Source organism: Pteropus vampyrus, unplaced genomic scaffold, assembly GCF_000151845.1.
Source record: "Pteropus vampyrus isolate Shadow unplaced genomic scaffold, Pvam_2.0 Scaffold15, whole genome shotgun sequence".
NCBI classification, from domain to species: domain Eukaryota; kingdom Metazoa; phylum Chordata; class Mammalia; order Chiroptera; family Pteropodidae; genus Pteropus; species Pteropus vampyrus.
Window position 1 is genome coordinate 4,015,071 of NW_011888796.1, and position 27,500 is coordinate 4,042,570.

A 27,500-nucleotide genomic window follows, 5' to 3' on the forward strand; every position below is an offset into this window, starting at 1 on the left:
AGTCCTTCCACCGGGTGCACACGGCCTTTGAGCGGGAGCTGCACCTGCTGGGCATGCAGGTGCCTGCTGTCCCTGCTGTTCCCCTGCAGCTCCAGGGGCCTGCCGTCCACACCTTCCCCATGACCGGCTTCCCAAAAGCCCTCAGCGTCAGGTTCTCTCCTGGCTCCTACAGGAGACCTCTAGAACAGGGGGCACCTCTAGGCTCCAGGAGGTTTTACCTTCTCAGGGAAGCAACGGCTTAGGACGAGAAGGCAGAGCGCCTGGCTTTCAGACGTCGTCAGCCCCTAGTTCCTTAATCTTCACAAAAACCCCATGCGTAAAATACCTTAAAAGGTAATCTTTCCGATTGTGCAAGGTATTGCACAGTATTATTAGCAAACACACGTGTAATGCTTTTCTGGCACCAGGGACTGTTCTAAACAATATATATAGTCACTGAATCTTCAGAGCCACCCTCTGAGGAAGGTACTATCATCATCTGCATTTGATAGATGAGGAAAGCGCGGTACAGAGGGGGTAAATAAGGTGACGGGAGCATGCAGGTGAGCAGCGGAGCCCGTATGCAGCTCTGCCAGTAGACTTTGCCCACAGCCATACGGCTGTCCAGCCTTTCCTCACAGGAGCTGGAGGGGCCTCAAGATCTGTTTAGATCCCCTCCTTTCATGACTGGGGTGCCCCCTGAGGTCCATAGGGTTCCTCAGAGTTCAGTGTGATTGAAGGAGTTGGGGTAGCCCCAGCTGCCAGTGGTCACAGGGCTTCCCATGGAGCAGGAAAGGCGGGCTGGCTGTGCAGTCCTTCCCCAACCCAACAGGGTTCAGGGCCTCTGCTTCACCCAGAAGAGGGACATCCTAGGGATTTATCCTCCCACCGGACATGGGGCCTGGAGTGTGGCTCTTGTAACTCCAGGCACCAGAGCCCCTGAGGTAGGTACAGTCCGAGTGAGGTCTCAGAAATGAGGCTTCATTGCCCTGGGGCTGGCCTCAGACATGCGGTTGGTGCAGCCCCTTCCCTGGAGAGGCAGCGTGTAGAGTGGTTAGGGACAGGGACTCGGGCGCCCCTGCAGTCCCAGCTGTCTCCCTTGACTGGTATGAGTGACCTCAGGCCTGTCACTCAGCCCCCTATGCCTCAATTTCCTTATCTCCAAAACAAGGATGATGCTAGTACCTCATTCATGGGGTTATTGTAAAAATGAAGAGTAACAAATATAAAGTGTTTAGAACAGTGCCTGGTACACAGCTACTCTTATTGTCATACTTCTGAGATCAAAAGGAATAGGGTCCCTCTCACTCCACTTTACGAGGATCAAAGCCCAAGGTAGGGGAGGGGACTACGCTGAGATTCATCTTTCTAGGGAACGACGTCCAGTGTTGTCTGATCACAGGTACAGCAGTTCCAGGACGTGGCCACCCGCCTGCAGACGGCATACGCTGGGGAGAAGGCAGACGCCATCCAGAACAAGGAGCAAGAGGTGTCCGCCGCATGGCAGGCACTGCTCGATGCCTGTGCTGGGCGCCGCACCCAGCTGGTAGACACGGCGGACAAATTCCGCTTCTTCAGCATGGTCCGAGACCTCCTCTCCTGGCTGGAGAACATCATCCGGCAGATCGATACCCAGGAGAGGCCCAGGTGAGGCAGTGACCTCGAGGCAGCCCCACTCCTGGGCCACTTAGTCCCAGAGGCTGGCGGATAAGAGCTGCAGTGGGGAGCCTTCTTGAGGGACAGTGCTGGACTGTGGAAGCACAGGAGTCCCCAGGGGCACCCGAGGGCTAGGTCCAGACAGAAACTGAGTGGCTTGGCTTCTGCTGGGAGGACTGACCGTTTCAGAATAGAGGGAACCCTGAGTGTGTCGAGAAAGATATCTGTCAGTGAGGGCAGTGACCATGGTTATTAGTGAAAATACGCAGTTTACTGTTTACTCTTCCCCCAGTGCTGGGATATGGGGGGCCATTCCCCTAAAACTCAGGAAGGAGCTCCTTGCCCACGGGACGGGGGGTAGGAACATGGGCAGTGAGAGCCTCAGCAGGGATCAGGGCTCTTGACACACTCTGTGTCATATTAGGAATTATCGCCGGCCCATCTCTGTTCCTCTGCCCCTAGGGTACTTGTCCTGATGGGTGAGCTTTTATATTTCACATCTTTTTTGAGATATAACTCATACCATACAATTCAACATTTAAAGTGTACCATTCAATAGTTTTTCATATTTCACAGTTGTACCACCATCACAATATAAGTTTACAAGACTGTCAGCACCTCAAAAAGAAACCCTGTACCCCTTAGCAGCCATCACTCATGCCCCCGCTCCCTCGCTCCTGATAGCCACTAATCTATGTTCTGTCCCTCTAGACGTTTTATATAAATAGAATTATGTATGTGGCCTTTCTCGACTGGCTTCTTTCACTTAGCATGTTTTCAAGTGTCATTCATATTGTAGCATGTGTGAGTACTTCGTTCTTTTTTATTGCCAAATAACATTCCCATGCTTCTTCGGGGTCCTTGCACCCCCACCCATACGCTGGCCACTAACCCACAGAAGACGCTAGGACATCAGTGTTCCTGCTGGGGCCAGGCTGGCAGAGAAGGGACTGGGCTCAGATTCCCAGGCGGGCGGAGAGCAGCCCCTCTCATCCATACTTGGCATCAGGCAGGCCAGAGTCGCCAAGCATTTCCTCCTCCTCCAAACTCGCTCCCCCACCCTGTCCTCCTGCCCCCTACCCCCACCCCCAGAGATGTCTCCTCAGTGGAGCTGCTCATGAAGTATCACCAGGGCATCAAGGCAGAGATCGAAACCCGGAGCAAGAACTTCAGCGCCTGCCTGGAGCTCGGCAAGTCCCTGCTGCAGCGGCAGCATCAGGCCTCCGAGGAGGTGAGAGGGACAGTGGGACGCAGACGGGCCTTCTCTCTGTCCTTGCCCCCACTCTTGGGGGACCAGACAGCTTCCTGGAAGGGATTTTTCCAAGGAGACTCATCTTCCCCCACTTGAAGAATTGGTGATTAGAGCCCCACCAAACCCATTCAAGGGGCTGGCTGCTTAGTAGAAAGAGCAGGTTCATAAAACATCTAATGCCCACATGTGTGCACGCTTTGGAACCGGTGACACCCACTTCTACATGTGCCTCAGAGAGGGTAAGTAACTTGCCCAAGGCTGCACAGCTGGCAAGTGGCAGAGCCAAGACTTGAAGCCAGGTTCACGTGACCAAGCCCAGCATTCTTTGCAGCACCTCTCTGCGCATTGCCTCACACAGAGGGAGCGTTCCCAGAACCCGAGCTGTCCTTTCTCCCTCCCCGCAGATCAGAGAGAAACTGCAGCAGGTGGTGTCCAGGGCGAAGGAGATGGATGAGAAGTGGACGGCCCGCTGGGAGCAGCTCCGCATCTGTGAGTGCAGACTGGGACCGGGGACCCTGGAGGGGCTGGGGCCAGGTGCCTGCTGGGTTGGGGACAGGGAGCATGAGTTCACAAAGTGGCGGATTTCCACCCTTGCCTAGAAAAGAGACCCACAGCACCACTTATCATTAAAGCTCCAGGGCCAAGGGCCTCAGGGGTCCCCATGGAAAACCTACGTGGACATGCTGCCAGGAGCCCTACTAACAAGCCAGTGCCCCACTCTCTGCTGCCCTTGGTCCCCCTCACCCCCCACCTGGTGCTGGGCTGGGATCCCTATAGAGTGTGGCCTGGGGAGGGGTCAGGGTAAGGCCATAGTGGATCCTAGATGTTTGATCTGAGGTGTGTCGGGCACAGATGGAGCTCTGTCCTCCGCAGCTGGAGACCAGGGAGGTGCAGAAACCCTATTACTCAGGTAGGCTCTACCGTCCAGGAGGACCTGGGCTGGCCCCACGGCTGCTGGTGCATGATTCTGTGAGACAGCCAAGGGCTGGGAAGACGTGTTCAGGGCAGAAGATGTCTCCTCAAAAGGAGACGTCTAAACTACTTCCAGTTTTCAAACTGGAGTTTGTTCTCATTAATGTGTTTTTTAAATACCGTTACCAGCGGATATGCTATGGAGGCCCAGTGTAGGGAAGGAGTAGCCTTGGGCAACAGGTTGCCAATGAGCAGAGTGCCCACACAGCTCAGCGACACCACTGTGGGTCTCCTGCCTGAGCACCCGCTCCACGTCGATCTGCTGAGCAGCCCCAAGGTCCCAGCGGGAGTGGACCGCTGGGTGCTGACACACCCCTGGGCCTGTGTCTTGTTCTCCGTGGCAGTGCTGGAAGTGTGCCAGTTCTCTCGGGACGCGTCCGTGGCTGAGGCGTGGCTGATCGCCCAGGAGCCCTACCTGGCCAGCCAGGACTTTGGACACACAGTGGACAGTGTGGAGAAGCTCATCAAGAGGCACGAAGCTTTTGAGAAATCCACAGCCAGCTGGGCGGAGCGCTTTGACGCCCTGAAGAGGCCTACCGCGGTGAGCAGGGACCTGGGGCGGCGGACAGCCTTGCCTTAGCGGTACCTCCAGTCAAGAACTTGGAGCCAGTTATTAGGGACCTATGGACAGTGTAAAAGCCTCGGCCAGAGGGGAGAGCGGGAAGGAAGTAGGAGTGGTAGAAAGTACTGACTTTTGAACCAAAAGACAAAGGGGGATAATTCCAAAATGAACACACACCAAGGTGTGCTGGGCATGGGGAGGCACCTTGAGAGAAGGGTGTCTCCCCTCCGTGGCTGCTCAGACCCCCTCGGCCTTTTCCTTTCCTAGCTTGAGCTAAAAGAACGTCAGATCCTGGAGGAACCACTGGCAGAGGAGACTGGGTAAGTGTGGGGGAGGATGAGTGGAGGGGAGGAAGGAGGGTGCTTTGAGTCACAAACAGCCCCCTGACGTTTTAACATTTTAACACACGTGACCTCTCACCCCTGGGCCACAAGTTAGAGGAATCTGGAGTGTCTGGAGCTTGCAGGCAAAACCCCATATCACGGGTGGCCTGATGACCTGGTGCAGGCAGAACCGGGTAGGGAGCAGTGGCTGCTACAGAGTCGCCTCCCCCACTCTGGGAGCCACCTTAACGCAAGCCCCAGAAGCCGTTCTGTATGGAACCGTGTCCAGGCTGATTAAGCAGCTCCTTGCTAAGTGCCTGCCAGGCTGTGGGGAGACCTGGGAGGGGAGACACTTGGTGTGTGCTCCAGGGGAGCCAGGCTTTGGGGTAGATGCTTGTTTCTAAAGAGGGACTGTTTTCCGTAGGCCTCAAGAGGAAGAAGGCGAGACAGCAGGGGAGGGTCCCCGAAGTTTCCATCAAGCAGCCACCGAGAGAACGTCCCCGGTCAGTTTCCTGTCCCATTTGTCTAGTTCCTGGGAGTCGCTGCTGCCAGAACCCGGTCATCCCTACTAGGCTCGGCTGGGGCTGAAGGCGAGGATGGGCCTTGCTGCCCCACCCCCCAGACGCCTTCAGATCAGTCTGCATTTTTCACTTAGGTTTTCTTAATTCCTGACTAACTCCCCTCCTCCCTTCAACCCCAAAGAAGCTGACATGCCAGCCCCTTGACATGACTCTATTAGTTTGGTTTTATCTAGTCTAATAAATTTTCTTATATAAATACATCACCATCTACATCAGGGAAAACAGTTTATGCAGGGATGATTCATTTTTATACACCATCCTTTTTCCCATTTCCCCTCTCACTCCATCCTTAATACAGTATCCCCTACACACACACACACACACACACACTCTCACACACACACACACACACACACACACTCACACTCACTCACACTCACTCACTCATTCACACTCGGATAGACTGCCTGGTCTTGGCAGCCCAGCCACCTGTATTTCAGGACACCCACGCCTCTAGCGGACGCCTCCCTCCTAAGCAGAGCCCCCTCCCGCTTGGTACCTTCCTGCCTTGAATCCTGTGGGTCAGTGAGTTTGGCTACGGAGCTGGTTCTGGGGTGAGAGCAGACTTGAAGGAGCCCTGCAGGAGTGCAGGAGAGCCCCAGGGCTCCTGGGTTACAGGGCCAGTCCCCCAACATGTAGAGAAGGAGGGGATGTGACCGAGGGGGGTTGGGAAGGGACTAAGACCAGCTGCCAGTGGCCTGGGCATATGGCTTTAGGGCCTTTTCTGAAAGAGTCCCTTAGCTAAAAAGACCCAGGGGGCCTGTGTAGGGGACCTGGGAGGCCGTAACCCAGGTTTGGGGGAAATACTTTGTGGAGGGGCTAACTGAGAAGAAAGCAGAAAGTCAGCATGTGCCTTGCATGGCTTCACCACTGCATGTGCCCTGCCTCTCCATGTGCCCAGCTGAGCTTGCCTGAACCTTTGGGTTTTAGGGAAATTGGTATTCTAGGTAGAAATGTCTGGTACACCAACCACCCCAGAAAAAAGTGTACATACACAGAACATTTTCTGTGTAGAATCCCTGTCTCGTCCCTACTTCAGCCATTCCCACACTTCCGTGAGACACACAACACACACTCACACTCAGCTCCCTCTGGGCCTCCAGCCTGGCAGGAGGCCTCCCTTTCTGAACTGCACCAGCCCTTTATGTCCAGCAGAGGGCATTCCTGGGCTCCGGCCGGAGGGTCTCTCCCAGGAGTTCCCTCTGAAGCAAGCTCCCATCATCGCATGTGGAGTCTCTGGTGGACTTGGTCCCAGCCCCTTTTTCCCAGGGACAGCCCCCACCAGAAGGAGAGAGAACTCGGGGAGCTGGCACAGACTGTGGACACTGAGGCTGGGACCGCCCCTGCCTCCTGTACCGCCTGCGCTTCGGCTGTGCATCCCTGTGTGTCTGTGTGCAGTGGTGTCCCAGGTCTGCGGGCTCCTTTGTGACCACCTGAATCACTCCATCCATCATTTGTGTCCTGTACGTCTGTGCAAATGTAATTACATGTGTATCAGAGCCACCTCCATCCAACATCTGAATGTCAGTGGGTCTGGGGGGAATAAAACATGCTTGGACCTGAGTCTCTCTCTGGAAGGAGGGAGTGAGCCCACATGTGAGACCCTTCTCAGAGAGCCAGCCACCCCACCAGATGGAAAACCTGGCTCGTGCTCGGTACCAGGAAGAACTCAGATGGCGAATCAATGAACACCAGGCCCGAGGCCTCATGGGAATATCTCCTGCTGCTTCTCCTGTCTCAGCCCTGTGTTGAGTTTTCACGAGGATCCATAAACTCCGAGGGAGGGTGTGATACCCAATTGGGCTTTGAAATGAGAAGAGAGGAGAATGGGTCCCACACAGGCTGGGAAGCCTTTACAGAAACCGCAGGCCTTTCCCAGGAAGGGCTGGCTGCCTGCTGCCCCTTCTTTCCGGTAGGCCTGCGTTACGGTGGCTCTTCTGCTGTCCCGTGTGTGTGGTCTGGTGTCAGTGCCCTATAGAATAGATTCACGCGGTGTCGCTTCATGTGAGACTCATCACTAGTGCATGCCAGCTTCCTGCTTGGGGCAACAGACGGGAGTGAACCAGGCACCTGAGCCCATCTAGACTGCAACACGCTACAGAGCGGCCACCCTGCAGACCTCACCCCAGTTTTCCCCTCCCAAGTGTGTGCACACACACACATACACACATGTGTACACACAGGGCTGGAGCGCCATTCCTTGCATCACTATTTTCCTCAAACATATTGTGTAATGCATTGCCTCTCTCACCTCTAACCTTTCCATATTAGAGTATTCTGGTAAAAACCAATCCATTCATACAGGTAAGTATGTGTGTGTGAGGTCAGGCAGAAGCAAGGTATCACAACAGGCCAAACTCCTGGGGTGCAAGTCAGGACATTGGGTCTAGTCCTAAATTCTATAGGAACCTTCCTGCATGATTTTAGACAAGCCACCTAATCTTCCTCGGTTTCTTCGTCCTTATAAAGCCTTATGTTTGGGATTACAGAAAGTCCAGAACATTCCTGAATGTCAGCAATGTGCCTGAATAAAGGGAAGGGCAAGAGAGGAGTGGTTTTCCCCATCTTACTCTCATCCCCACAGGTCTAGGGAACCTGGTTCACGTTTGTCAGGTGCCAGCGGGTGTGAGGCTGCAGATGGAAGGACCAGAGGGCTGGGGTGTTTGGGGAAGGCAGGAGGGCTGAACCTTGACTCCTGCAGAGGTCAGTGCCCTGAGGTGGCCCCAGGTACTGAAGGCGGGGCCTGGCAGCAGGCTGGGCCATTCCCCTTACTCCCGGTGCCTGGGGCACCCTCACCCCAACACCCTTGCCTTATGGGTCTCCCCTTCATCCTGAGCGTGGCTCTGGGAAGGGCTGGGGCATCCTGCTAAGGGTGCCTCAGAAACCTCAGTGTGACATTTGTGGTCAGATGTTGACTACTGAGACATTGAGGTTGATTTCACGGAGCAGAAATGGTATTGCCAAGGATCCGAGTCAGTAGCCTTCGGACATCCTCTGTGCATTGTGCCTGTTTCTGGCTTTGTGGTGGGAAACAGGGCCTGCGCTAGGAACTCTCCCAAAGGGGATGCTGTGACAACGCAGGTGACATCCCTGAAAGGGACTGTTGCTCGTAGGGGCTGTGACAAGAAAGACTCTGTCTTCAGGGGTCCTGTTTTGGGTAATCATGCCCTGCTTACCTTTAAGCCTCAAAGCTAGATCCATTCCGTAGTTCACGGGGACTCTGGGGCATGAGGCAACCATCCGGGTGCCCGTCGTTATCAGCCCCCTTCGTTGGGTTGTCAGGGAAGAGCCTCTTAACTCAAGCGCTCATGGACGGCTCTTTTACCCTGGCCTTCCAAGACTGCCTGCAGCGGGCTTCCTGGGGGAGAGGACTGGCCTTCTCGTTACAGGGGAACAGGAGAAGTTGAGACTCCTAGGTCCCTGGCCTCTGCCCGCCATAGTCTTAGAGGTCGCTGTGGCTTCAGGAGAGTAATCAGAATGTGAGAGATACCGCCCCAGAGGCTGAGCGGGCACTGGATTGCAGCCAAGACACCTTTCAGCCAGTTCCTGGCTGGTTCTAGCTGCTGTCATCCCCTTGGCAACCTGGGCAACTGTCCACCCCCATCAGTGGCCTCACCAGCAGGCAGTCTGAAGCTTTAATCAGCAGCCAGAGGCCAGGCTCTGACGTCCTTGGATGGAAGGGATGTGGGTGTGGAGGCAGCAGCTGCGTTTCTTCTTGCCTGAGCAAGCTTTCCCGCTCCCCTCCCCTCCCCCACCCCGTGTAGGCCAAACTGAGCTGCTGTTTCAGGCTTTTTGCAGTGAATGCAAATCGTGTGTTCGCTCATGATGAGCAGTCCCAGCCTAGAAAGAACTTCAATTTTCCTGTAAACTTGGGCGTGTCTTTGTCTCCCCAGGATGCCTGACTCAGCATGGCAGGGGTGTGTCTGCCTGTAGTCTGGCCCAGAGCCCCGGTACTTTAGGCTCCCCAGAGAAACCTGCCGTAGGCTCTTTCTAGACTTGGGTCTACCACTGGGTGTGCTTAGCTGTCTGTCCTCTGGTCAGACGTGATCTTTTTGGCCTCACTGCTCCAAAGGCCCCCTCCCAAGATCTTTCTTCCAAGCTGTTTCAGAGCATCTCAGGTACTATGTGGGCTCCAGACAGATTCGGGGACCACTGGAGGCATCTCAGAAATGGAGTTGATGGGTGATGGATCTGACTGGGGGAGTCAGCGTCTTCTAACTCTTTTTAGTCTCTCTAATGCTGATCAAGCCACCAGCTTCTCCAGGGCAGGGGCCTGAAGAGCCCACACCAGTGGTGGGAACGGTGACGACAGCCCGAGGAAGCCTTGTCCTCTCACCCGCGATGCCGGTGGACCAGGTCTCCTCCTCCCTGTCCGAGGGGACCCTGCACACTTTCCTCTCCATCCCCCGTCACTTTGCCTGGTGGCCGTCTGCTCTGTTCCCTCTCGTCGTCTTCCTAGTTCGCCAGTGGTCATCTCAGAGAGCCAGCCCTGGGCACGGTGTTGATCCACTCTTTTCGTGAGAGCCCCTTGCCACCCCGGCCACCGGCCACCGGTCATGGGCGTCCCACTGCCTGCTCCACCCTCGGCTCCTCCCACACTTTCTCCTATTCAGCAACTTCCTTCTCTCCTTAGACACATGTCTCTGCTCACCCTGAGTTCCCATCTCTTCATCTCTGGCTGCTCCCAACTCAGCAAACCATCTCTTTTTCTTTTCTTGCAAACAGCAGTCTCCTGAACAACCTTCCCAGCCTGTCTGCCAACAGCCCATCTCACCCCTCACCCTGAGGAGGAGCCCAGGCATCAGACGCTGGGAGAGGGCACAACTCTCAGCTGTAAAAGTGTTGACTCTTACAGTGTGCGCCAGCTTCCCCCACCCTCCAGCCTCCCAGCAGCTGTTTCGTTGTCTAAGGCATCAGCAGTAGATCTTGTCTGGCTCTAAGCCGCCCTCCTGGCCCCTCCCAGTGTGGCTCTTAACTTGATGAAGCTGCCTCAGCCCATTAGCCACATGTCTTACGTAAGCTGAGCTCATCTCGTTGAGACCGTGAACCCCATCAGATAGGTACTCTTCTTTGTTGCAGAAGTACCACCACTATCCCTTGCAGCAGGATTTAGTAGGAAGAGCAGAGTGTGGGACCAGACAGTTCTGCATCCTCAATCTTCCACTCACTAGATGTGTGACTGTGGGCAAGTTACTCATTCTCCCCGACCCCCAATTTCCATCATTTTAGGAATCAGGGTAGGGGTGATACTTGACTCACAAAGTGTGAGGATTGGAAGAGAAAATGGAGGTAGAACATCTGGCATCTAGTACGAAATTAAATCTTTATTTTTTTTTCTCTATCCCTCACTGCAGACCTTCATCTCTTAAAAGGGACACCTTCCATATGAATTCTAGCATCCATTGCCTAACTCCTCCCAAAGCAACCCTCCTGGAGCGCCCCTCCCTTGAGGCTCCCCACACACACTTTGGGCCCGGTCCTTGCCGTGATGTTGAAGGGCAAGACCATCACATGGCTACGTCAAACTGCCTCTTTCTGGGGCGCATCCTTATGCCCTGGTTCTCACTTATCAGCATTTCCTTTACAGAGAAACCCCCTCGTTTGTTTCTTGTTAGCGTATCTGGGTTCACAGAGCATCTTCTAGAACTTCCAAAAATCCCTGTGGTCGCTTGCCAGGTTTGCCTGTGGGAGCCAGAGAGTTATCTGTGTGCTATTGCCCTGTGCCACCTGCTGGCTGGGCCTGGAAGTACGCCTTCAACTCAAATCCAGAGAAGGAATGTACTCAACCAGCCCCATTTCCCTTCCCTTTCTTGAACCTCCTTTGTGGAGGAGACCCTCAACTCTCTGGCTTGGCCTGGTATCCCAGCCCAAGCCAGCTTCCTAGCAAGGCAGAACCCTAAAAAGTCAAGTTTGCAAGATCTTACAAACACTCTGAGGTGGCCATCCCCCACCCATCAGGAGCTAGGGCCTCTCCCTGTTTGACTGCTATCCTATAAAAGGTTCTTCCATCTGTGCCCTTTCCTCCCAACCAGCAGACAATGCCACCTGTCCCCTGCCTTCTGACATCATGATCCCAGCAGCCAGTGTACGTGCCATCATGTCAGACATCTCCCTCCACTCCCACCCACCTGTCCGTAAAACCGGAGAACCTGGCTCCGCACTGCAGGCAGCACCTCCCCCTATTCCAGCCCCCGACCCTGGGCGATTCTCCCTCATGCTGTCACTCCCACTTACAGTCTAAGACTCCCTGACCACCCCAGCCTGACACCCAAAACTTGCTCCTGGGCTGGGGGAAGAGACGCAGATGAGAAAGATTGGGGCATGGTTTGGGCAAAAGAGCTCTCCTTTCTCAGGCCTCAGGGGTAACTAAGCCTTGTGTCATAAGAGAAAGCTGGGGGAGGGGAGGAGGTGGCAGTGGGCCTTCCGCCCTTCAGAGTGTCCCCCAGCTCCTCTGGGTGGTTTCTAGGCTGGGTACCCCTCAGCAGTGTCGGTGTGATCTGTGCATCTTCCTAGTGACCCGAGGGCTAAAGCAGCAGGCCTCCGCTTCCTAGAACGGAGGCTAGAGTCTTAGATCACCTCATGTATTCAAGGCCTTTGGCAGAACGTGCCCATCTGCAGCCATATGAGCAGCCAGCTCTGGGCCTCAGCTCCTCAGCCGTGCCCCCTTTTGCTGTCCACAGATTCCTCTGCATGCTGGGCAAGGCAGAATCTCCATATTAGAGCATGGCATGGTGCCAGAGGCAGCAGCAGAACTGTCCCTCCTCCCCTCCCTTCCCCAGCTTTCATAAGATGACAGAAAGCTTATTTACCCCCTGGCCCTGGGAAAGGAGGGCCTTTCTGCCCAAGCCATGCCCTCATCTTTCTCATCGTTCCCATCGGCATCTCTTCCGTCAATCCAGGAGGAAGAAAAGCCCTGCCAGGCCTGGGCCTGGGAGGGGACAGTAACTACCAAACACCTCCACCTCCCACCCTTCCTCTTGGCTCCTCCTCCTCAGGCTTTGGCCTTCAGGGTAGAGGGAACAGGATGTATTTATGGTGAACAGCCAAGAGCACAGATGAGACCTTTGCATACGTTAGAAAACTCCTCTTTTCCAAAGCCAGCCTATGACTAACCATTGAGTTTATGATCACACTAGCATGGCTTCTGAATGTTCCTGCCAGGGAATGTGGGTCAGGCATCCATTAGGAGGAAGCAGAAGAAAGGCAGTCCTGAAAAAAAATCCATCTTTCAGAAAGGAGGAATAATGGAAGTGAAAGTATAGGAAGAAAATGTAGACCCATAGTTCTCCAGTTAAGACGAGTCTCAGGAGGCCGGGTGAGAGGGGCAAACATGGCTGTGAGGATCTGCCAGGTTCGCCTCCCAGCGTCTGCCACAGTATCTTCCCTGAGACCCCAGGGCAGGTGCAGGGAGGGCTCTGACCCACCACCAGGAGTGGCGAAGCCAGCTGGAAAGTTAAGGGATGAAAAGAGGCTTCACATTCTGCAATAATAATCCACTTCCCCCAACTTTATATCCAGGTCCTAGGATTTGCCTGATTGGGTCCACAGAAGGACCCCAAACCCAGGATCCCAGCCCTACCCCTGCCACACCTGCCCTTGCTCCCTGCCGGAAGACGATCCAGGCAGGGCTGTGGGCCCTCCAGATCCTTGTGGCCAGTGCTGGCTCATTGCAGACACTTGATACAAATACTGCAAGATGCATAAGGATGAGCATGGCCTGGCCACAACTATCAAGGAGTTTTAAGACAAGAAAGAATGAGAGCCTTAAAGATGTGGTAAAAACTCGGGCCTGTCCAACTCTGGAGTGCATGCACTTAATTGCCTGCAATATCTATAAACTGTGTGATCTTGGATAAGTCACTTAACCTGAGCATAGGTGTTCTCATAGATTGAGGCGATAAACTAGGGTAGTGGTTTTCAAGCTTTTTGTCATATTATCTTTTCTTTAAATGAGATCTTACTGGAACTCCAACTTATAACTGTTTATTGAACAGTCCTAATATGATGGGATACAAACACGACCCGCTTTACCTTTCTTCCAAGCACTGCCTTCAAACATCTCCACTGAGCCTCCCTTCCCACTCCTTAGTGCGATCTCAGGCAGACTTTGGTCACTTTTAGCTATTAAAAAGTCTACCCAGTCTGTTTCAGTTTAAAGCTTCAATCCGATGTCCAATATGGTGCCCACATCTTCCCATCATCCATTTCTCTATTTCAGGTTTGACCGAGGTCTAAAGGACCCACATGGGGAACATGGGGTCTGTTCTTTTCTGGCTCCTCCCCAACACTCCTCTGGGCCTCCCGCCATCCTCAGTGGTTGGAGTAGAAAGTAGAAAAGGGGCAGAGTCTCTACTCCCTGGATTGGCTCTGGTCCTCCTGGGTTGTTGATGCCCTCGATCCTTCAGGTATCCAGACACGGCTTGAGCTTGGGGGCCTCTAGGACCCGTCCCACGTAGTGCTGTAAGGTCTCCAGCAAGTCAGGCCTTTGAGACAGCATTCTGACCATGTGGTTCGAACTAGGCTGCCTTCCTTGGAGCTCATTTAGCACCTAGGAGACCTACCCATTCTTGCCCCACCTGGCAGTGGGAGGCTGGCTGCCCACTGCTGCTCCAATCTGTCCTGCCCTCTTTCCTTTGCTTCAGCAGGCACAAAGGCAGATCAGCAAGGCCTCTGTGTAAGGAGGTACCCAGCTGGGGAATGGGAGGCCTGCTTCCTCTTCTCGTGGGCACCTGACATACAGTGTGTGGCTCCACTGGAAACGCCTCTCAACTCAGCTCAGGCGGGGACTGAGAGCTCCCCACCCTCCACAGGGAGGTGCAGGGAGGGAAGCCACAGCCTTCACCCAGGGCGGTGGCTCCTTCCAGGTGCCGGTCAACCCCTACTACAGATTAGAGAGTGTGAAAAGATTAAGAAATACCAAGGTCGGATAACGCAGTATCTTGAGGGGTGGGTCTGGGCATATTTTGTTAAAACCCCTGAGGTGACTGTAAAAGGCAGCGAGGCTCAGGAACCACTGCCCTGCTCCAACAAGTCTCCATCAAATCGCGGAAGGACCAGTTTGGCTCAGTTCTCCCTTTTTGAGGTGGTGTGGGAATCATAGATCACGGTTCACATTCAACATCCTAGTACAAGCGTTTTTCAAACCTGTCTTAGCAGCAGACTCCTTGCTTCATAGGAAATCTTGCCAGAACCCACGTAGAACTCAGCCAGATTTGGAGCATGTGGCTGAATCAAGGGTACGGGCACAGAGCCGGGCAGAGAGCCAGCGCTTTGCCAGCAGCATTGGGAATGGCTCATCCCTTCCTATGAAGTCACAGGACCTCTTAGCTCACTCTAACCTTCTATTGCTATTAATTGGGGCGGGGTGTGGGAAGGGTGGCGGAAGCCAGAGATGAGGGCAGAGTCTAGGGGAGCAGGCCAGGTGGGGGCCTGCTGGCTTCCCAGTTTTGCTGAGCAGCCTTCCCTGGGGCTGAACCCCCAGCAAGGTGTGCCCCTCCCATGTGCCCCTGAGCAGGGGGAAGAAGAGAGGCAGTGGCCTCGGGACCTGCCGCCACCACCCCCGCCAGGGCCACGTGAGCAAGGGCAGGAGAAATCCGGTGAGGATGAGAGGCCCAGCACAGAGCCTCTCTTTAAGGTCCTAGACACACCACTGAGCGAGGGTGACGAGCCTGCAACGCTGCTAGCCCAGCGGGACCACGGGCACAGTGTGCAAATGGAGGGCTACCTGGGCCGCAAGCACGACCTGGAGGGGCCCAACAAGAAGGCATCCAACAGGTGTGTGGGGAAGGGGCTGCGGGTGGGAGAAGCGGGCAGCTCCCAGGGACTTCACCAACAGAGCCTCAGCAACATGAGTAGGTGTTAGGGGAGAGGGGTCCTCTGCCTCTGATCTTAAGAGCTCCCAGGCACACTTCTGAGCCAGCCCACAGGCTACTCAGCATGATAGGGAAAGCTTGTCTTCAGTTCCCATCCCAAGTTTAAATCCTCTGCCCTTGTTTATACAAGTTACTCAGCCTAAATTAGTCTCCCCTGCATTTGTAGATGCCCCTGCATTTGCAGACACCATGCCTGGGGCAGAGCAGGAATTCAGAGAACACTATTGTTATTCTTATCCCAGGGCTGGGTGACAGGTCAGTCTTGGCACTAACAACATATCCTTGACCAAGTCCCACTTTTTATCCAATCTGGGCCTCAGTTTCCCCAACTGTAAAATCATAGAAGAGGAAAAATGGGTTTGGCGTAGATGCCTCTGAGGTCCCTCCGCATGCTGTCACGAAGTGGCTCTATGACCCTGAGGAACTCATTCAAAGGTTGTGTCCTCTCCTGACCCTGAAGCAGTCCTGTCCTTGGGTTTGGTTTCTCCACGATTGCCTCTACCTGAGGTCCCTGAGGGCCTCTGCATTCAGGCAGCAGTCTGGGGTTCCAGGGAAACAGGACAGCATTAAGAGGTTGAAGCCAGCCATATTCCTAGGCCAACTGGCAGAATATAGAGCCTGTCCTGGGGGCCACGCCAAAGCTAATTCAAATTCAAAAAGTGAATTTGGGGCCCCACTGCCCTGAAGAGGTTTAATGCTCATATGGAGAGTCCACCAGGAAAGAGAAAACTAACATTTATTGAGCACCTACTACATGCCAGGCATTATATTAGAAGCGATAAAATCTTCACAACCACCCTGTGACAAGATTTCCATTTTCCAGGTGGGGAAACAGAGGGGTTATTTGTTCAAGGCAAGATTTTACTCCAAGACCCAGCTCCTTCTTAACAACTGTTTTATTTGGGCTATAAGCTCAAAGGTGGTGGTGAGGGCTATAGGAAAGATCCCCAGGCTGGGCGTCAGAAACCCGGGCTTTGTAAAATGGCTCTGCAGCTAGCTTTGTACAGACCACATTCTCTCTATGACCTTCCAGTCCTTCCTCCCTGTATCCTACTAGATCTCTACCTTCCTGCCCTCCAAAGGGAGGGAGGAAGAGAGGAGAAGACAAGCTTAATGTTGCTCAGCTTTCATTACTGTGAAAATGCAACATGTTTCCCATTTGTCAGTGAAGGAGCTCAGGTTAGCATACACCTTAGCTTATAAACCTGTTGCTGTCACCCAGCCTACCGGCTGAGCCTTGATTTGCACAAAATGTTTCCTTAAAAAGTCCTAGTACGGTACATGAGGCATATATCATCAACAAAACCCTGCTCTATTCACTACGCAGTTCTGTAATGAGAATCAAATATGCTACTGGATATGGAAATGCCTTTTGAAAAGTTAAGTTTACACTGTTGGTCTTAGATTCAAAAATTCTACTTCTAGAAGTGTATCTCATAAGATTGAAGTTATAGGCAAAGATTTATGCACAGGAATGTTTATCACATTGTTAAATTGTACTACTTAAATTTCCAGTATCACAAGATCTACCAGTAAAGAGATTATTTATATATATATGGTATGGGGTACCATATAGCTATTCAAAATTACTTTCAAGAAATATTTGGGGATATGGGGAATACTGATGACATAGTGTTAAGCTTAAAAGTAGGACATAAAGCTGAATATATGCTATATATGTGAATAGAAAAAAACTAGAAATAAATATAGAAAATATAAACAATAGTTAACTTTTGGTAGTGGAATTACATGGAAATGATTTCCATTTCCAATTTTTTATTTCACAGTAAATGTATTACTATTTTATCACGGTAAAAATGGTATAATAAAAAAAAAAGGTACAGCTCTAGGAATTGATAATAGAGAAGCTGTAACAGGACTGTGGGTGATCTTCCTGTCTGCATCTTCGCAGGTCCTGGAACAACCTGTACTGTGTGCTCAGGAATAGCGAGCTAACCTTCTACAAAGATGCCAAGAACCTGGCGCTGGGGGTGCCCTACCACGGGGAGGAGCCCTTGGCCCTGAGACATGCCATCTGTGAAATTGCTGCCAACTACAAGAAGAAGAAGCATGTCTTCAAGCTGAGGTGAGGCCCCTCCTGTCCACTGCCCCTTCTCTTGCTTTGGCATTAGTGGCTGGACAGGGGCCCACCATATGGGACCAACTCCATGCCTGAGTTGCCCCTTAGGGGTTTTTGAAATCAGGGAGGCTGATGGTCCAGATTTTTACCTCTTTCAGAAGGTGCTGTGCTGCCTGAGAGGGGACTGTGGGATCAGAGCCAGCCCTCTGCCCAGGCAGAGGGCTCCACAGGTGGCTACATGGCAAAAAAAAACCCTCTGTCCTCCTAGGTTGAGCAATGGCAGCGAATGGCTCTTCCATGGCAAGGATGAGGTAAGTGTAGGGCAGCTTAGCCCGGACCCCCGCTAACAAAGGGGCAGGCAGAGGAGACCCAAGCCACTTGACCTCGAGGCTCCTGCAGAATGGGCAGTCCTGGGGTACCAGCCCCCATCCTTCGCAGGGCCCTGGGAGGTGTGGGGTTCTCACCCTCCCCCCTTGCAGGAGGAGATGCTGTCCTGGCTTCAGGGTGTGAGCACCGCCATCAACGAGTCCCAGAGCATCCGCATCAAGGCTCAGAGCCTGCCCCTGCCCTCCATCACCGGCCCTGATGCCAGCCTCAGCAAGAAAGACAAGGAGAAGAGATTCAGCTTCTTCCCCAAAAAGAAGTAGCCTCTCATGGCGCTGCACAGTGGGGCTGGGCTGCAGGTGCCGCAGTGCTTCCCTCGGCTGCCTGGGACAGGCTGGAGCGCCCATGGCCGTGACCTCGGCTGCAGCCTGGTCCTCCTCTTGCCTGCCGCCCAGCTGCCCGCTGCCTGCTGCCTGCCTGCTCTGAGTCGCCGGGCCGGGCTCTGGGCCCACGCTGCACTGCAATAGCTGCCTTTGCCCACCCGGCCCGATGCCTGCTCCCCACCCTCCCGCAGAGCAGCTCCAGGGACAGGGGCTCCAAGCTCCGCCGGGGCTTTGAGGCCTCCAGGCCTGGGAACAAATTTCCAAGGCACATGCCCTCTTCTCCGCTCCTCTTGGGCTGAGGGCTCGCCCGCCCCACAAGCCCCATAAAAGCTGGAGAAGGAGGCTGATGGGGTTCCTCAGATGCTGCCCACTCCCAAAGCAAGTCTTACTGGTCACCTCTCACATGGTCGCAGCCAGGGAAAAGGAAAGGAGAGAGGACACTGAAATGCCTGACCCGCCCCTGGGCAGGGGGAAGGAGCCTTCAGGTCACCTGGCTCTGGAGAGAAGGCTGTTAGGGACTGAGAGACACTCTGGGCCTGTTCTCCATTGGGCTTCCTCAGAACTGGGACGCTCGCCTCGGGAGCCACCACATCCCTCCCCCCTCCTACCAAAAAAAAAGGGGGTCCTTAGTGTAAGGGGCCCCCTGTTGCCTCCAGCACCCTTTGCTACCCCCATAAGTGGTAGAAGGGAAGCTCAGGAAGCTCTCTAGCCGGTTCTTTTAAGACTGCAGTTAGAGCGTAGAGCTCAGGGCTCAGACCTGAAAGGAGGTAGACCGGCCCTGACACTGCCTATGTTGCTGCCTCTCCACCTTGGGATCCCCGCTCCCAGAAGCAGCTGAATCAGCAATATCAGACTCAGACCCAGGACCCCTTAGGGAGACAGTACAGTCCCCAGATACAGGATGGACAGCCCAGCACCCGGAGTAAAGCATCCCAAAGCCAAACGCCCAATGCGTATTGTCTGCAGCTGATACCATCTGAGGGTACTGGCTGGACAGAAAGCCAAGTTCATGACCTATCACTCTAGGGTGGCAAACATAGCCATACCCGGGTATTAGCACTCACATAACTCTGTACAGCTTGGACAAATGCTGGGGCCAGAGCCATGAAGGTGTGGCATCCCTTGCTCAGCTTCTCCTAAAGGTCCTGGCCTTGGGCTTTGAGGGAGTCACATGGGTGCAGAAGGCACCAAACATCTACCCCATACATACCCCATCCTCAAGCACAGCCAAAGGGGCTCAGCAACCTAGGTCCACAGGGACGGCCCTCCCCATGCTGATAAGGTCAGACTTCTGCGGGGAAGAAAACATTCGATCCACGAGGGGTTTCCCTGCCACTCTTTGAAAGCAATACAGCTCCAGCAGAGCATCTGAGCTAGGGTTAGGTCCAAAAGAGGGGTAAAGTTGGGTGCAGTAGGCATTTTCTGGGGGAGACTCTAAAGGTCCTGGGGCCTACAGCTGCTGTTTCTATCAGCTTCCCCATGGGAAGGAGACTTCGACACAGATAATTCCATTAGAAGTGGGTGAGGCTCAGGCAGAAACCACAGGGACTAGGCAGAGTTACTAGACCTTCCCAAGGAGCCTTTAAACAGGCACAGCTTGGGGATCATGACCATTACGTCAAGGTGAAGTTGACATTTATCCGATGGAACATGACATCCCCAGGTCAGGTGGTCCCACCTCTGTAGCCAGGGTCTTCATTTGGCCTCTGGGAACCTAACCCTGTGGACCTCTCTGCACCTGCAGGGAACCTAGTACAGACCACTCACCAGCTTTCTTCTACACCTGGGGAAACTAAGGCAGGAAGCAGTGAGGTGACTACACTCACCTGACAATAAAGGTCTCTGGTGCATCCGAGGGCATGGCCTCCAGGGCAGACAGCATGTTCCTTGCTGAAGAGCAGGTTATGGCGAGAGTCTCCCTCCACTGTCGCCCTGGGCTTTGAGGGACAAAGGAACACACCCCTCCCCCATTGCACATGTGCCAAAGTAGCACCCGAGTGAGGAATCTCCAACAAGCAACTCCACAGTCCCAAGAGTGAAAGGGCCCCAAGGGAAGTGTTAGGAGTTAGGAGTCACTACCCAGTTCCCCTGGACTGGTCAAGGGCAGCAAGCTGCATGTGACCCACCATCTATTGCCAGCTCTCCACATGTCCCTCCCACATCACACAGGCCCCAAGACCCTCAACCAACTGGACTAACACTGTAGGCCCCCAGCTTTGGGGGACTATGCCACACGGGGGCTAAGCCCCTGGTGCCCTGGCAAGGTTTTTTTCTTCCTTACATTTTCTACTCTGCAGTCTTTTCTTTAATAGTATCCCAAACTCAGTTGACACAGCTCCAGTCCACACCAGCATAACAGGCTTCCTCCCAGGGCAGTTCAGAGGAAGCTCCTTCTGGGCGTGGTCAGGCGGTCCTCCTTTCCTCTCCTTCGCAGGCCTCAACTGACCCTGGCTGAGCGGGGTGTGGAGGATTCTTGGGCTTCCTTCCCCCACCAGCACCCATAACAGGAGGCCCGTGGAAGGCTCAGCTCCCCACCACACCACCATTCCTTCCAGCCCGTTGGAGGGCAAGTGTAGTCCCCGAGGCTGGTCCTGGATCCCACTCCTCCCTTCAGTGGGAGGGGGCAGAGACCCAGGACCACATGGCTTGGTCCCTTGAACAAGCAAGCTCAGGGGGGACACAAGGGGGGAGGCAGCTACAGAGGACTGCAACCCTGTTGGGTACAGACCATGCAATCGGGGGCCAGCTGGGTGGGCCCTGTCCTCCTCCTGCTCAAATGTGCTTCCACCAAACAGAGGAAACCCATTTACTAGTTTTTCTAATAAACCAATAATGCTCCATATTTCTCTCCATTTATTTGACAAGGCTTGTTTCTCTATGAACTGGGCCAAGGAGGGAGCTGTGTTCACAGGACCACCGTGGAGACTGAGGAACAAACAGACTCTCTGACTTACCCCCTGAGAGTTTTATGGGACAACTCCGTCAGCACGCAGGTCCTGTGCCTCACCTGAGACTCTGAGAAAAGCTCACGTGGTCATGCATTCAGTCATTATGAGCTCAGGACAGAGACCATAGCTGGACATCAGAATCACTAGAATCGCCATGCCTGGGGTTCATCTCCAAAGGGGAAGGTTTCATTTGGTCTGGGTGGGTAGAATGTAGGCATGGTCATTTTCCAAAAGGCTCTGGTGATGGTTCTAATGGGCAGCCAGTGAGAACCACTGAGCTAGTCCCAGACATACCTAGATAGTTGTGTAAGGGTCAGCTGGGGACAGCATTGTGCTTCCCAGGCCCCACCTGCTGAAGAGCCTGTCAGGGAGTTTGAGAAACAGCCAATCATTCATCTCTTTCAATTGACATGAGAAAAAAACAAGAGTTTAGGTGACCCAGCTAGTTAATGGCAAGGCCAAACCTGAGACCAAAACCTGGTCCTCACTCCAGTACGTTTGTGGCTGCTCAGCATCATAACTGGACACTTGCCTGGTAGAAGCCAGCTCTCTCCTCAGCAACTGTGGAAGTGGCCACAGATCATTCGGGGCAGCTGGCAGGACGCAGACTAGCTCTGCCCTGTCTCCACTTGCCTTTAATCTTCCCTTGACCTCAACAGACTCTGCACACCCATCTTCAGGCTGAGCCCATCCCCAGTCAGAACACTCTCACAGCCCTAAACCAGCAGGCCTGTGGGGACACCTGAGGACAGTTCTACCACCTGGGTCCTGCAGCCCCACTCCTCCCAGGCCCAAGCCAGAAAAAAAAAAAACAGGGTGAAACAAGACTAGTCCACCATAGAGAAAGGGCAGAAAACCCAACTAGGAATAGGGAGGCACTCAGCCCTTTTGAATCAAAGATAATTTTTTGAGAATTGGATAAAAACTTAGGATCCATCCCAGAAAAATGTACTTGTACTCCTCAGCCACCTTAAGACATTTCTAGGCTCCAAGTTTAGAATCCTCGTCTCCTAGGATGTCTCCTGGGAATGAGAGGGAGAAAAGAGTAAAAGGCACCAGACATTGGAAACTTCTACCTATTAGAAAAGTCTTCCATTTTATTCCTCCCCCGCCCCCCCCGCCCCCAACACACTGCTTTTAGTCTAACTTCAGCCCTTGAGGAAAAGAGCTAAAGGCTGGCATGAAGCCCCTGCCCCCAAGACAGGATGCCAGGCTACAGGTAGAAAGAGAAGTCCATAGAGTAGCAAGAGATCAGGTCCCTTCCTGCACATCCTGCTGCCCCAGCCTCCCCCATGAGCACCCTGGTGCCTCGTGCTTCATGAGCATGGACGGTGAATGAGTGAACGTGGAAGCTGCAACCTTCGTGGTCCACCTCCCCGACACCCCTGGCTCCTGGCTACGATCAACTCTCCCCACCCCAGCCAGGCCCAGGAAGGAGGCCACACACAGGTCGGTTGGTCAGCAGTGGTTATTGCACCATTGGCAAGTAATGAAATGTGTATGTATACATTAGCGACAACCACAGGGTCAGCAAGACAACCCACAAAAGTACCTGAACTAAGTCCGTTACATTCTTCACGGGAGAGGAATCAACAGAAGAACATACACTCATGCGCACATACAAATACACCATAGAATGGAAAACAATAAATTATGGACCTCATTCCTGCTTGGAACCTAAGAAAAGGCACAGAGAAAGAGCAAAGCCTCCCCAGGCCACTTTCTTGCATCTCCTCTGGCTGGGCTCCTCAGTCTGGCAGTGCCCAGCCAACGCCAGAGGCCTGAGCAGGGCTTGCTCTCCCTGGGAAGAGGTGAGCTTAAATATTTGGCTTCTTATCAGAGAAGAACTATATACAAGGGAGGTGGCCACATGGGCCTCAGGGAAGCGGGGCTCCTCTGGGCCTGTGGAAAGTCATCGTGCGCCTGGGGGAGCAGCAACACTTTCACAACAGATGAGGGCACTTGCTGAGTACACCAGAGCACTGTTCCAGGGCAGGGACTTCCCGAGGGCTGAGTGGGGCTCCTGTGAGGTGAGCTCCTGTGTGCCAAGGTTCCGCCCCACCCCCCAGCTCCTCCCTCCCCCAGGACTCGGAGTCAACCTACAGAGTTCAAGGCCTGGAATTTCTCCCTTAGGTTTCTCACTCTGCCCTGCTGGCTTGGGTCCACTGGGTCCCTAGGACCTTCTTCCTTCAGCTGATACTCTGCAGACTCCTGCAAATCCTGGCCCTGCCCCACCATGTCTGCTGGTGAGCTCGGTCCCTGCCCACTGCCCTCCTCCAGCCCCGCAGCAGGGCCAGGCAGGGGCCCCTTCTCCAAGACAATCACCCGCCGGTTGTCCTCTAGGGTGAGATCTGCCGTGACGTACAGGGGGGCATCCTCTCCATCTGGACCGGGAGGCTGGGACTGAGCGGCCTCTGGGCCCGCCCGGCCCCTCTTGGCTCTCAGGCTGCAGCAGCGGCCCACCCTGCCCGACAGAGGAGGCTCCACCATGTTCTCTGGCACCGAGCGGCTCCGATTGACAGGCAGACCTCGGGACCGGCTGCCCTCAGCCTGGACCGCCTCATCGTGGGAGGCGTATTTGGAGCAGAGCTCTCGGACATCAGGCCAGTTGAAGGTCTCAGTGTCCAAGGGGCTGAGGGGGCTTCTGGCGGAGGGCCGGGCGCCAGGTGAGGTGGTCCTCGGGTTGGTGGCAGAAGGGCTGAAGGAGAAATGCTGCGGTGACGTCTCCCCTGCAGAGCAGGGCTTGGGCGGGCTGTGCTTCTGGGCCAATGTTTGCTCGTGGTTGAGGGGAGACAGCACTGGCTTTCTCTTACCTGTGAGGAGAGAGAACACCTGAATCACTGGGCCGGGAGGAGAGAGTGAGCTCTGAACAGCCTTCAACCAGCGAGGCTGGTTGGTGGAGTTTTGGGTGTGATAATGGAGGAGACTCTCATTTACCATCCACCGCCCCTTTATCAAAGGGAAATGGGAAGAATTAAGAAAAGGCCATGGACAAGGGGTCAAGAGTCAAAGGAGGACAAGAGCTCCATTTTCCTGGAAAAGAGGAGGCGTGGCCACATTTGCTCCAAAGGTCTCCGCTGCTCAGGAAGAGTTGGGGGAGGGCAGTGAAAGGGCTCGACCAGGGCTGCATGTGTGGCCTTGGGGTGTCACACCGGCTGCCAGGGCTCACCCAGGCCCTCATTGTGGGGTCCAGTCCTCCAAGGTTCTTTAGGGGTCCCTTCCCCGCAGAAGCCAAGTGGCTCCAAAAAGGCTCTTTGGCCCCAGGCTTGAAGGAGGGGCCCACTCTCCATCCCGTCATACCTTTGCCACCAGACTGTGTTCCAGCTTCCTCCTGCAGGCAGGGAATGATGGGAGCTGCTCTCTCCCACTGCAGTGGTGGCCTGGTTGTCACTGCCTTGCTCTTGATCCGGAGGCTGTACTGGCGGGCCAACTGGTAGACCCTGTTCTTGACTCTCTCACTCACATGACTGTCCATCACGTGGGAGAGCTGCACAATGCGGGGGTGCAGCGGGGTCACCAGCTCTCCCTGGGAGCCGCTGCTCAGCTCTTTCACCAGTTCCTTCAGCTCCTGGGCAAGGTGGGCAGGGCTGGGCCGCTCGGTGGGTGAGGCGCTCTCCGGTGAGGCAGTGGCCGACTCCTCGGTGATGGCCCCCAGCTCATGTTCCTCCAGGATGAAGAGTGGCTCATGCAGGTCAAAGCCATTGGCCTGACCTTGGCCTGGCCCCTTCCGAGGGCTCCCCCCGGAAGCCTCTATTCCCTCCCAGATCTTCACAATTTCTGAAGAAGGGCGGAACTCAGCATCTGTGATAGGAGTTGGGTCCCCAGCACCTGCCTGGCCTGGTCCTGGAAGGTCAAACAAGGCCCATGAAGCTGGCCGGGAGCCCACCTGTCTCTTGTGCCCCAGTGGAGCCAATGGCTCTGGGTCCGGCCTGGGAAGGCTGTTGAACCTGGAAACCGAGTTCCTCACCAGGCCTTTGGGGATATAGGAGAGGCTCTCCCGGCGCCGGATGCTAAAGCTGGCATCGTGGTGCTCTGCATTTTCATAGTAGCTCTTGATTTTGTCCAGCAACAGCCGATCTCGGGTAGAGAGCATCGATTCCTTCTTGCAGGAAGACCTGTCAGGCTCCACTGGGCAGCCTGGGCTTGGGGGCTCTGTCCCGTTGACAGAAGGGCCACTCTCTGTGGCCACCCCCACACAGAGGTCCATTTCTGGGGAGAGCTGAGAGCTGAGGGAGTCTGTGGTGCTGCCATGCCGGGACGGGCCCTTCTCGCTGCCCTCTAGGCTGAGCACACTGCTGCTCCGGCTGGTCAGCCTCGGGGTCCCGAAGCCAGTGGGCTTGCCATCCTCCAGTGCCAGGCTGCTCCGCCGAGAGAAGCTGCTGACGAACCGCTCAGCAATGACACTGGCCTGGTCCAGCACAGAGGGTGGCAGAAGGCTCTCGGGCTCCTGGGCAGCCCCCATTTCTTCTTCTTCTTCTTCTTCCTCTTCCTCCTCCTCCTCCTCCTCACTGCTCAGGGCCTTAATGTCCTCGGTGCTCTCTGCCACCACGAAGTCCACCATGTCACTCGGGTGGGCCAGTCCCAGCAGCTCCTGATGGGCGTCGAGCTGTGTTTCCAGGACTTCTGGAGACTCTGTATCTGAGGGCATCTCCTCAGCGCTGGGACCTTCCAGGGCAGCAAACACCTCCTGCTCTGTCCCAGGCTCAGGGTCTGGATCAACCTGGGACAGCACAGAGAGCTCGTATGAGACCCAGGGGAGAAGGAGACAGCACGGCCTACTCAAAGCCTAGTGAGACTGGGCTGCGGTTAGGGCTGAAGGGGCAACAGGCCCTTAAGGGGAATCAGAACACGATGCTGTCCTGTAGTGACCCTACAGCTGGGGTGCTGGGCCCATCTCCTCAAACTCAAGGAGGCTTCTAGGAACACAGATGGGGAGAGCGGCAGCCCCTCTCTGTGGCAGCCTGCCTGGGCGCTACAGGGACAGACGGGAACACACAACACAGGGTCAGAGACATGGCGCCAGGATTCCCTGCCCACTGGTGACAACAGCTCCCTAAAGCCTTAGAGGCTCCCCACGTGGGGGTTGTTCTGGGTTCAAACCCAGGCCTGAGCCACATGAGGCCACTCCAGCTTCCCTGAGGGGCCAGAGCCTCCCGTGTGGCTCAGGGTCCAGGGGGCACAAAGGCCACATGCTGGAATCCTGTCGGAGGGTGAGAGAGAGGTGTGGCTCCCATGCCCGACTCTGCATACGCGCCCCGCAAACCGCCCCGCAAACGGATGAGGAAGGAAGCAAATTTGAGAACTCCCTCCTGACCACCTTGGAGTTCATTTGAACCACAAAACTGGCCAGTACAGGCAGTTTTCCAGAGGTCTTTAGGGAGGAGATAAGCAAACACTCTATATTCTGAGGAATCAGACTTGATTCCGATTAGTCTAGTCCAGAGTCTGCAGAGGAGAACCCATGACCTGGACCTACACTATCCAGCTGAGTAGCCACCAGAGTAGCCACCAGCCATGCAAGGCTCCTGAGCACAGACCTCTTGGTCTGCAGGTGGGGCTAGTCCAAATTGAGAGCCGCTGTAAGGGTAAAATCCACACCAGACTGTAAAAACTTCATATAAAAAAAAGTACAAAATGTCTCATTAATAGCGTTTTGTACTGATTATACACTGAAATAATAGTTTGGACATACTGGGTTAAATACTTTTTTAACGTTATTGGACAATTTAAAATTACACTTGCGGCTCGCATTCCACTGCCACTGGACAGGGCCACTCTAGACTCTTATCCAACATCTTCCAAGCTTCTCAGTTGGGTCCTGGCTGTGAGGCCCACCCTGGGATCTAGGCCTCACAAACTTTTTCCTGTAACTTTGGGAAAGCAAAGGACTCCATTTCCAGACAACCCACAGATAGCGTGGGGGGCGGGGCAGGAAGAAGAGCGTGGGCTTCTAAGTCAGAGAACCAAGTTTGGTCTCAGCTCCGCCCCCAGATGCTGCCCAATGTCAGGCACACATCACTCAACCCCTCTGAGCCTCTTTCTCCCTCGTAGAGCTGTTGCAGAGAATAAAAGGAAGAAATAAACCTCAGACATGTAGGGGGTGTCCAGTAGTCATCAATGCCCTACCACTTTTCCCGGGTAGGCACAGGAGTGATTCAAATGTCTGGCATGCTGGCAGGAGCAAGGTTATGGCTGATACAAGAAGGCATGGCAGAGGGGACCTAAAATCTGGTCACTTCTGCTAACTGTGCCCCTTGGCAAGGGACTAAATCTGCCCAAAGGAAGGGGCGCCTCTTACTAATTCACAGGCCAGACAGGCTTCCTGAAGCAGTGAGGGTCCTGGGGAGTGAACAATACCTGGCCCTATGGGCCCAATGGGACAGCCTGAAAGCCCCACCTGCAGACCACATCTGGGCTCCAGATGCCTCTGCACTATCCCCTTCTTCCTGCTGGCCACTCACCTCCGGCAGGGAAGAGATGGACTCAAAGCTCATACGTTTCTCAGCACTGGTTGGAGACCGGCTACTGGGTCTCCGGCAGCTCTTAGGATCCTCAGACTCCCTGCGCC

The 27,500-nt window shown here is 54.4% G+C and overlaps 2 protein-coding genes across 10 annotated transcripts in view; one reads left to right on the forward strand and one right to left on the reverse strand.

Annotated features, from left to right (window-relative positions):
* SPTB (spectrin beta, erythrocytic) overlaps positions 1–18,579 on the forward strand; it is a 60,619-nt gene extending 42,040 nt beyond the window's left edge. The window contains exons 26-35 of the mRNA XM_023527035.1: positions 1,382–1,626; positions 2,728–2,866; positions 3,292–3,376; positions 4,204–4,400; positions 4,689–4,741; positions 5,169–5,247; positions 14,840–15,099; positions 17,110–17,283; positions 17,546–17,588; positions 17,757–18,579. Coding sequence (XP_023382803.1) covers positions 1,382–1,626; positions 2,728–2,866; positions 3,292–3,376; positions 4,204–4,400; positions 4,689–4,741; positions 5,169–5,247; positions 14,840–15,099; positions 17,110–17,283; positions 17,546–17,588; positions 17,757–17,924 — 1,443 coding nt within the window. The 3' untranslated portion in view covers positions 17,925–18,579. The remainder of the gene's footprint in view (positions 1–1,381; positions 1,627–2,727; positions 2,867–3,291; positions 3,377–4,203; positions 4,401–4,688; positions 4,742–5,168; positions 5,248–14,839; positions 15,100–17,109; positions 17,284–17,545; positions 17,589–17,756) is intronic.
* A 3,803-nt stretch (positions 18,580–22,382) lies between these two features.
* The window catches only part of PLEKHG3 (pleckstrin homology and RhoGEF domain containing G3), a 37,321-nt gene continuing 32,203 nt past the window's right edge, over positions 22,383–27,500 (reverse strand). For all 9 annotated transcript variants that reach the window (XM_011384425.2, XM_011384414.2, XM_011384419.2 and 6 more), the window contains 3 exons: positions 27,394–27,500; positions 24,233–25,652; positions 22,383–23,745 (listed from right to left, as the gene is read on the reverse strand). The exon at positions 27,394–27,500 is cut by the window's right edge and continues 7 nt beyond it. In XM_011384425.2, the coding sequence (XP_011382727.1) occupies positions 23,027–23,745; positions 24,233–25,652; positions 27,394–27,500 (2,246 nt within the window). In that variant the 3' untranslated portion in view covers positions 22,383–23,026. The remainder of the gene's footprint in view (positions 23,746–24,232; positions 25,653–27,393) is intronic.